The sequence below is a fragment of the Cornus florida genome, unplaced genomic scaffold, assembly GCF_030987335.1.
Source record: "Cornus florida cultivar Cherokee Brave unplaced genomic scaffold, ASM3098733v1 CherokeeBrave_3.0.0_Hap2_Chr06, whole genome shotgun sequence".
Lineage (NCBI taxonomy): Eukaryota > Viridiplantae > Streptophyta > Magnoliopsida > Cornales > Cornaceae > Cornus > Cornus florida.
The window spans coordinates 41,543,424-41,554,380 of record NW_026775576.1 but is presented as its reverse complement, the minus strand read 5'-3'; the positions used below and the strand labels follow the sequence as shown (position 1 = coordinate 41,554,380).

Here is a 10,957-nt window from a genome sequence, read left to right as displayed (position 1 = left end):
GGTATAGACTTAGTTGATTCAATTTTTTAAACCAGTTCTCAAGGGCTTAGAGGTCAAGAAACTATTTTCAAATTATTAGAAAAGATAATTATCTTAATAAAGGTTTTTTTTTTTTAATTGAGTTTTTAAAAACAAAATTTGGTAATCAAACATATTTTTGTATAATTTTTAATTTTTAATTCTCTACGAATAAAAAACTGAACTAAATAGATTCATATGTCGTTGACCATAACAGTTGCCTAATGTGAACAGTATTTTTATCCTCGTAACAGAAAACACGGTTTTACTTTAAATTATACTGTGGGAGCATTTTATCCTTGTAGCACATTTACTAATTTTTCAAGTATTTGTTTTACAATGTGGAAACATTTTGGAAGTAAGCCTCTAAGATTAATGGCTAAAAACATTATGAAACTTTTCTCACACACACACACATATATATATAAACAATTTAAGATTTGTATAAATAATTAATTTTTTATTTTTTATAATTTATAATTTTATTATTATTATCATTTTTTTTTTTTTTGCTACTCAAAATGGATATAAATAATTGGGTATACAAAGGGTACTGATGTAACACAAATCTATTTATTTCTAGTATTTGAAATTACAAGAGTAATTTTGATAAGTACAGTCATTTTTTTTAAATTTCATTCTTTCTAAGCTAACAAAATAATATTCCCTCAATTTTCTTAAAGAAATTTCCTCATAATCAAATACGAAACTTAATTTTTTTTTCATTTACTTCACTTTCTTTTACATTTTCACTTTTCATCATATGTAAATTTCCGGACCCTATAAATTATTGAGTATAAACTACTCCGGTTTGACAATTTATGAGCATATTCATCAATTATATAGGTTTTTAAATTACACAATTGCATAAAATTAGCAAGTGGACATATTTTTCTGACAATGATTCGTGTGTATATATGTGGCAACCTTGTGGGCAAGGGTGTTGTGGCGGGTGCAAGAGGCATTGATGGGCTATTACACTAAGCAAGTTACAAGTATATAATTTCGCATTGTCTGGGTAAGGAAAATGTAAAGTGCTTATATGTAGTGATATTATCTCTAATTGGTACGAAGCCTTTTGGGATAAAGTTGAAGAGTAAAATCGTGCGAACTCGGATCCAAAGCCAACAATATCATACCGCGTGGTGAAGTGGATCGTAACAAATGATATCAAAGTCTGACCTAGTTGAAAGTGTGGCAACAAGGACGTTGGCCCTCAATGAGGGGTGATTGTGGCAACCTTGTGGGCGGGTACAAAAGGTACTGTCAAGCTACCACAGTAGGCGAGTTACAGGTATACAATTTGAATAAGGGAAATGTGAAGTGTTTATACGCGGCGATGTTATCTTCAATTAGTATGCGGCCTTTTAGAATAAAGTTCAAGAATAAAACGAAATGGGACATTACAGTATAGATGGTTGATTTTAATTTCAAATTAAACATGGGACTAAATTTTGAGTTATGTATATGAATATGAACTCATTGGATATTACACTTCTTAAAATAAAGAAACTAACAACATGAGAGCACTTCAAAGTTCAAACTTAAAAAATAATAATAATAAATAAATAATAACAAAAACAATAGTAATATAAATTTTAAATTCACTAAATTCAGATAAACCAACAATTTAATTTAATATAGAACAATAATTGACAACAATTAGGGCCGGGTTTGGCATAACGACAAGATTGCTCTCATGCCACATTCTAGTCAAGAATTTAAAATGAAAAAAAAAGTTTTCAACATGAGTGAGACCTCATACATTTGACTTTTTCGAGACTCCACGATATTAAGAATCCGTGCGATGGACGAGCAATTAATCATGAATTTCCTCCATTCTTTCCTACTGCTTGTAGTAGTAGAAGCAATTGAAGGAAGTAGTATGACACACCCCCTATTGTGGCATACTGCAGCTTCCCTGTCCCTTCAACCGCCGGGAAATCATCGTCGGCAGCACGATTGAATCCTCCGGCCAACCACCCCAAGTTTCTGTATCCTTCTTCGTGTAGCTTTGAAACAGCCATCATAGACCTACATGAGCAAATTAATTAAATTTCAAATAGTTCTAGTGAATTTAAACATACTTGTGATCTATTATATATTAGAGAAGGCATACTTCCACAATTTAGACATGAATATATATACATATATGATATGACTGCATACAAATCGTCTCTATAAATAATATATGTATACATGTTTAAATGGTTCCTTGTCTGGTGTAATATATGGGTTGAGAAATTGGTAAGATTGAGGTCATGTGACTATGAGAGCTACCATTTCACATAGGACAATGCCAAAGATTATTTAGACCTTGTTTAATTCATTTTTCTTTTTTTCTCTTTTTTTTTCTTCTAATTAGTACACACACTTGTCTCTTCTGAGGCTTGAACCTCTGACTTCCCTTTGGAAAGTAAGAGACTGATACCGCTAGGTTACAGGTCTGTTGATTTCTAATTACAATATCCTATTTTCAGAATAATAAAAATCAAAAAATTACACAACTTATTTGTTTGTTAGTTTATAGAAAATTGTTTTCATAAAATTCAATTAAATTAAGTTTATCTAAAAATAACTTTTTCTATTTTATAAAAAATGTATAACATATATATATATATATATAGACACATGGAATAATGCATTAATTGAATATTAAAAAAATATTTGCCAAATTGTTAAAGAGAAAAGTTTGACTAAACTTTATTGATTGGTCAATAAAATAAGAGTCCAAATTTCTTATATTTTGTATGCATAACCCATCAAAATTATTCCATCCAGCAATTCACTATATAATATTTTTTTTAACCAATATATCATGTTATTATTATTATTTTTAATATATACTCATAAAATATTGTTAATACTCTCAAAAATTATTATAAAATTTTAATCTTGTTCTAAAATTCTGAATTCGCTTCTAAATTTGTTGATCCTAATTCGTGAAAAGGAAGAGGAAGGTCGAATGCGATTAACAAAAACAATTCAATCACTCAATCAACAACACTTGCAATTGACCGTAACTTTGCGTTGACCATTCTCCTTATATGGAACTTACTTTTTCAGGTTTTTTATTTTTTAAAGTATATTGACCTGAAAAGGGGTGTGATTGGGCGGTGCCGAAAAGTTTGAATAAGTTCAAAACTTGGACTTGCAGTTTCTATGTTATATAACTTTTATTGGGTGAGGTGTTTATTGGGAAAATTATCACCTACTTTTTCTCCACACAAATACTTTCTAAATGCTACGATTGGGATATAAAATTTAGACTCAAATTGTCATATATGTTGTTACAAAATTTGAATAAAAAAAAAAGTTAAGCGTAAAAAAAAATCCTTCATAATATACAAAATGTATAATTAATCTTCTGTTGTTGGAAAAACTCTACTATATTTTACAATTTGTGCAAATAACATTAAGTCAATTTAGCCATTGAAATGTCTAAAATACCTGAATAACAAAATTTTAAAAATATATAATAATAAAATTAGAATGTTCGTTGAAAAAAAATAGAAAGACATACAAAATTTTAAAAATATATAATAATAAAATTATATATACATACAAATATATATATATATATATATTATGTCTTTCTCTAAAAATCTTTCCTTCTCTCTCTCCCTCCGGTTCCAGTAACAAAAATGCACTTAACCCATGGTAACTCTGGTTTTAGAAGCAAAATCTTTATTTTTCTCTCTAACAATTTGTTGTTCAAAATATGACCAAAAAACTAGGAACCAGCTAGAACAAATTGGAGTAGAGGTTGTTGCAGGGATATATATAACATGTTCATGTAATTTAAATTTTTTGATTTTTGGAATGTAAATGAACAACAAGTGGGGAGAATTGAGCTTTTGCATCTCTCGCTCCATGGTATGGCGAAAACTAGCAAATTGAGATGATTCAAATATCTTTGCAACATTTATCTTATTGTAAAAATCTATATCTAAATTCACGACATTTTGAAAAATACTCATTTTTAAAGAATATCAATAATCCGTTTATTTTAAATTCTAATAAATAAACACCTTCATTATTCGTCCTTTTCGTGTTTTTACTGATTAAAATTCGTCCTTTATAATCTTGAAAAATTATATTGTTTTTCAAGCAATTTGCTTTAGAAATTACCTAAATACATAAAATAAAATTTATCGAAGTAGTGATTTTTAATACATATTTTTTTTTTATTTTATATATCAAAGTAGTGAATTTTAGGTAAAAGTTAATTCGTTGTTGCTAAAGCTTATAAAAACGTCTGGTGATCTACAATATATAGAGAGAGAGAAAGCTAGAAACGGTTTAGAAAGAGAAAGTAAAGAAAGTTTTTTTTTTTTTTTTAATTCATACATCGTAAGGGCATTATGGGATTTTTATAAAAGAATTGGTCAAAATTGATAATTAAGGGGTAATTTGCTCAAAATATTAATAATACAAAGATTTATGTGCACTTAATTTTTCAGGGGAGTGTTTTTTGCACATTTTTTGTATAGTTTTTTGCACTTAACCTTAAAAATATATATATATATATATATATATATACATTTTATCAATTTTTATAGTGTAATTAATTTTTTTTTATTTAAATTGTGTATTCTATCCAAAAAAAAATTTAAATTTATTATTTTAAACTCATACTACAATATTATCAACTCACTACAATTTAAGCCATTAAAATTGTATAATTAGTTCTATATAATGTCAGGCACCTAACCGGTTGACTCCACCTTACAGCCATTAAAATTGCTTTCAGAATTGATTGTCTAAGAACCAGTATGATAAGAGAAGACCCCATTTAGGCATTTATATATCATCATTGAAAATTTTTACAAACATAAATTATTAATATTATTTAAATTGATATATTAAACACCAAAGATGTATTATTTGAAGTTTTTGTCCTAGGTCCCATTGTCCCAACTTATCAAGTCATTTCTAAACATAAGCTAAATATATTCATTAACATTCATGTTGTGTTTGGAAGCAAGCACCTAATGAGTGTCTGGAAATCAAAACTAAGGCTTCGAGAAGTGCTTTCAAAACTTAAGTGGCATTTGAAAAGTTACGCTCAAATTTTCACCAACAACTTCACAACGACAATTCTACATTTCTTTGCTGATAAATTTTATTTATATATTATTATTATTATTATTATTATTAGTTTGGGTTAAATAAGAAGAGAGTCAGCAAAGAATAAATATAATTAAAATTACCAATTAACAAATATATATATATATATATATATATATATATATATATATATATATTCATGCACCTTAGTCCTTCTCCACAAGCTATGAGCAGCTTAGTGTCCTTTTGAGGAACCTCCATCTCCAGTTGCTGAACAAATTGAGGATTGATCATGGTGAAATATTGGCCAGTCCAAAGCCCAATGTACCCAAAGTGCACCCACTTCTTCAGGAGGGTTATGGGGCCATTGTCCATGTCCTGGACGAAGAGAGGCACGTGCAAAGAATCTGAAACTCTGGCTCTTTCTCTCTCCCACTCCGGCCGGACGTCCAGGAGGATGTAGCCTTCGGATTTCATGGCGGAGGCTGCCTCCTTGGCCGGTATCGGCCGGACTGTGCCGCTCCGTATTAGCTGCTGGCCGGACACTGCAGCCTTCACCTGTAAACGTTGAGTGCCGGAGAGGGGTGGATTGGGTTGTTTTCCATGCTTTGGAGTGGATATGTGGTGAACTTGGTTCAATTGAATTGCCATCTCTCTCTCTACCCTCTGTTTTTTTCTCTCTCCTTATCTTGAACTTTACCTTGGAACTTTTGCAACGTCCCATTCTTGAATTCAATTGTATTTGGCCCTTTGTCTTTTCTTTTTTACATTTTAATACCATATTCTTTAATCCATTGGCATGACACCCGTGTTTTTTATTATTATTATTATTATTATTGTCTCTTATTAAATAATAGAATTATCGTAATTCTTTTCTTCCTTTCTTTCTTTTTTTCTTGAGAAATGGAAATAGAATCAATTTCTTAACCTCTCTCGAGTCGAATTATTCTTATAACGTAACCCTAGTTTAAAAAATTAGAATAATACTTGTCTCCAAAATCTTTTATTTAAAGATTTGTTTGGTTAGATAGAATCAATTGAAAAAGAAAAGGAATAAAAAATTTTAAAACTTTTTTGTAATTTGGTTAAATAGAAAATGAAAAGTTCTAGAAAATTAAGATTTTTGTAACTTTTTATTTTCTCCTAAAGTATCATCTTTTTATTTAATGTTCCTTATTTTACCCAACAACTTCATGAAGTATTATTTTATCCAACAACTTCATCTATATTTGGAGACAATAATAATTTTTTACTGGGTTTCAAAGAATTAGAGTCCACCAACAAGTTTATCATTGATAAAGTTTCAATTAACTTGACTTCCACTCCTAATTGTTTTTCATCATACATGAATAATAGTAGTTCGGAAGGTCTAAATTAATTGAAAACTTTATCATTTTTTTAATATAATTTATTACTAATTCTTTATTATTTTTATCAAATATGGATAATTTAGGTATCCAAACTATAATATGATATTTTCCTACAATTTTCTTAAATAAATTTTCATCATAACCAAATACATATTAGAAAATCAATTTTCCTTTCATTTTTCATTTCATTTCTTTTCTTGCTATTTTCATTTAAGCAAATGAAGCCTATTATTTTTTTTTTCCTAGTTGGTAGTTGGTAGTTGGTACTCACACACACTTGTCTCTTCTGAGACTTGAACCCCTGACTTCCCTTTGAACAGTAAGAAACTGATACCGCTAGGCCACTGACCCATTGGTAAATGGAGCTTATTATTAAACCACGTCGTTTTATAATAGTAAAAAGTAGATAAATAAAACAAAAAAAATAACTTATTTTTTTTCTTGTGTGTAATGACCTGGTCATTTTCCTTCCTTTCATTTTTCTCCATTTTTACGGATTAATTTTTTTTTTCATTGAAATTTCCTTTTTTCGTACTCGGAGTTGGTTTTTTGACTTCACATACTTCCATTCTTGTTGATTTCCTTGAAAGGCGTAACTTTACTTTTGGAGAAAAACTCGCCGATTGTTTCTTTTTCCCGCAAGGGTGTGGATGAAGAGATTCTTCAGAACCATTTTCGTTTCTTGAGGTATTTTTCGTAAATATATTTTCAAGATATTTTGATTTAGGGGTTTTTAAAAAATATCTTTTCATTTGGGTCACTTGCGTAATTATCTTTTTGTAATGAAAGTTAATTACTAAGTGTCTCATTGGGGTTTGAATCCTCGTACGGGATTTATTTTCACATTTCGTCGAGTTGTATACTTTTAGAATTGTCTTGCGATCGAACTCCCCAGTTTTTGGGTTTTTGACATCGGTTAGCGCCAAACTTGTTTGGGGCATATCTCTCTACTCGGGACTCAGTTTTCAACGCCGTTTCTTCAGTTGTTCTTTATTTTATTTATTTATTTATTTATTTATTTTCATTTTGGTTCTTTTTCGTTCACGGAATTTTGCAGTTTGAGCGCGTCTGCTCAAATTTTACTTTTTCGGACCGACGGGGCCCGTTCGGGGCATTTTTTGAAATTCTATAAATAGGGGGTTCTAGAAATGAAAAGGCAAACCTCTCCTCTCTCTTCCTTGGCCGGCCAGCCATGGTTGCCACCTTCTTTCTTCTTTTTCCGGCCACTTCCCTTTAGTAAAAAGTCGTAGTACCTTAATGTTTAATGTTCGCCTTGACGAGGCCTTCGATTACAACCGATTGGAATCCCGTTTTGGCCATTTTGCGAGTTCGGGTTTGAAGCCAAGTTAGGATTCTGGTGTGACTTCCTTGGGGTTTAATGCTCACCTTGTAGTCCCCGACAAAACCCCGAAGTATCATCGGATTTGGGGCGGTTTTCTTTTGGTGGCTTTTGAGATTTTCATCTCAAATTAAGGTAGGAGATGTCATAAATTTATATTAATGTTGTATTGATATTTTAATAGCTTATACAATTTGTATGCATGCCTTTGTCCAAATTTTAGAATTTAATTTAATTATTTTCTATGTTTAAGATTTAATTCTCATGGTCATACACAACTTAGAATTAAATTGTGACATACTTGTAAATTAGGCCTTGGTATGTTTATTAACATATATTAAATTGGGAACATTTGACTAATAATTACAATTTTTATTTAATAATTATATTTTATGAAAGATTAATTCACATAGTTGTAACAAGTATGAAATCAACTTGTAATGTGATATTAAAATAGGCCTTGATATGTTCTTTAACCTATGTTAAATTGAGAGCATTTGGATAAGTTTAGAAATCTAGAGGTTTTGAATTAAATGAATTAATTAAAATCTAATTAATGGTTCCATTGGCTTGGTTGAGTTTTTAACTTGATAATTGTAATGTCTAGGACTTGTTCACTAATATATATCAATTTAGGGCCATTTGGGGTTGTTTTAGAATATAGAGATTTAATTACCGTGATTTAAATTAAATCCTATTTTGTTGTTTCAATGACCTAATTTAGTTTTGAGTTGGTTTATGCAATAATCATGTTATATTGTATTACATATATTAATTAGGGGTTGTTTGGATGAGATTGTGTTTTTGATATTGAAATGATATTGTCATAGTGTGTAACGAATCGCACATTGAAGATTCGACATTGTGAAAGTCATTGTAGACTTGAAACTCTAGGACATGGTTTGTGTGGATTTAACCTTACTTGTGCATGGAAATTGATTCCTATACATTATTTGAGTTGTATAAGTTTGGTCTAACTTATCAATTTTGCATAAGTTTTGAACTTTTGTTTTTAGAAGGCTTGTAAGGAAAAGGAACATGTGATGGCTAGAGTTTAGCTCTAATACGGCGACAAGAGTCTCCTTAGTCATATGAAGTGTGCATAGGTAGTACCTTGTAGGAGTAATTGCCCAGAATCACTTATACATGGCACACTAGGTAGTACCTTGTGGGAATAATTGCCCGGAATAATTTGCTTGGTCATTAACCAAGTATTCTTAGTCCTTCCACTATTTGACTTGATTACGCATTCCATTCCAAGTTGTTAATCATGGATTACTTATAGCTTGTGAATTGGTGTTTGCCTTGTATATTTGGATCTCATTTAGTATACTTGAAACCGTATATTTGCTTCGTGTATTTAGATCTCATTCAGCACACTTGAACTTGTATTCTTGTTTGTGTATTAGAATCTCCTTTAGTGTGCTTGAACTCGTATACTTACTCCGTGTGTGTAGGTTTCATTTAGTATACTTGTGTTTGTGTACTTGATTTACGAGATTTCCATATTAAATGTATACTTGTGTAGATATGCTTAGACATTGAACAACTTGTTTTAATATGGTTTAGTATACTTGAAAATGTATGCTTATTCGTCGTATAACATGTTTTGACATTGTTTAGTATACTTAAGCATGCATACTTATATACCGTAATTCATTTCAATTGTTAGCGTAGCTTGAGATGATCCCTTAATCCCACTTTTGACATAGACGTTAGGTGGCATGACCCCTTGAATTGTTTCACGTTAATGTAAAAACCTTATAAAAAGTTAGGTCTATGCATGCTCATTCCCTACAAGTAACTTATTTACTCACCCCAAAGTTATCGGGCTATTTCAGGTATGGACACCTTGATACGGGATGCATAATATCCCTAGGTTGCTTCATCAGATTGAAGTTCTCTTAAATAAATTCTTGTTCACATGCAAGTGTTAGCATGTTTGAGTTTTACTTTTAAAGTTGTAATGTATAGTTAGGTTAAAATGTCATTTTTACCTTGAGACTTGTAAGGTGTGCATAAGCACACTTTTTGACATTCATTTTATGTATATGATATGTAGCCAAGGGCCAAACCATATTTGAAATCCATGTTTATTGATAAATGTTGAAATTTGCCTTTAATGCAAATACTATGAAAATCATGGTCTTAGCATGTCATTTTTGCACCAGAGTGTGCATTGGGTATGAAATTCATTATTTGGCCTTTATTTAATATGTATGAGGTGTGGCTAAGGGCCGAACACCATTTTGTTTTAGGTCTTGCATTTTGGTTTCATAAATTGCATTTTTGGGCAAAACTAGAAAAATCCGAGCTTTTAAGGGTTTCCAAATCGGGTGCACGAGTACATCCACTAGGACTCATTTGATATGTATGTAATGAGACCAAGGGTTAAGCATGTTTATATTAGCACTTGTACTCATTTGGTGCCTTATTTTGTTTAAAAATGTAATTTTACTAACTTTAGCGGTTTGACATATGATTTGGAGTAAATGGGATGTAATAAGGCCGTAGGCCATTGTAGCGCATCTAAAATGTTATTTTATGTTTGCGTGCATGCTCACAATAGCACACAAATGCAGGGTTTTAAATTTGATCATGTTATAGGGGATTTAAAGGAAACTTAAGAACTCTTTCATCTTCTGGTGCATAGCAGGCCTGATTTACACATTTTCGACCTGTTTTGGTCGACCGGTGGCTCATTTCAATCGACTGGTTCTATGTTCAATTTGATTTGAACAGTATTTTGTCAATTCCAATAGCTAATGTTCTGTTTGGGCCAAAACCGGTCGACTGATGCATCATTTCGGTCGACCGATGCATTTTTCCTTCATTTTTAAGATTTAGGGTCATTTTGGGTTCATTTCGGTCGACCTAAATGCTTCAGTTCTTTATTCTTCAGTTTTGGGACAGCACTGTTGCACCGACTTCAGATGGTCATAACTTCTTCATTTCTTGTCCAAATTGGGTCATTTTTTAGTCTAACCTCAAGAGTTTGAAGTCAGCTTTCCAATGGTACCAACCACACATAGAAACTCCAACCGTAATGAGAGTTGTGATAGTTTTAGTGAGATAGGGTTGTGGTATCTCTTAATCGGAGGACGTAGTATCGTTTTATCTTCATATCTTTTCCGTCCGGACTCGGAATCAGGAGATTCTT

The 10,957-nt window shown here is 31.0% G+C and overlaps 1 protein-coding gene across 1 annotated transcript; it reads right to left on the bottom strand.

The window, feature by feature from the left end:
• Positions 1-1,605: 1,605 nt before the first annotated feature.
• On the bottom strand, positions 1,606-5,800 carry LOC132311364 (rhodanese-like domain-containing protein 10). The gene is made up of 2 exons (XM_059809253.1): positions 5,294-5,800; positions 1,606-2,052 (listed from the first exon to the last, which is right to left on the bottom strand). Exons 1-2 carry the CDS (start codon positions 5,737-5,739, stop codon positions 1,842-1,844), a joined length of 657 nt encoding a protein of 218 aa, XP_059665236.1. The 5' UTR covers positions 5,740-5,800; the 3' UTR covers positions 1,606-1,841.
• Between the last annotated feature and the right edge of the window lie 5,157 nt (positions 5,801-10,957).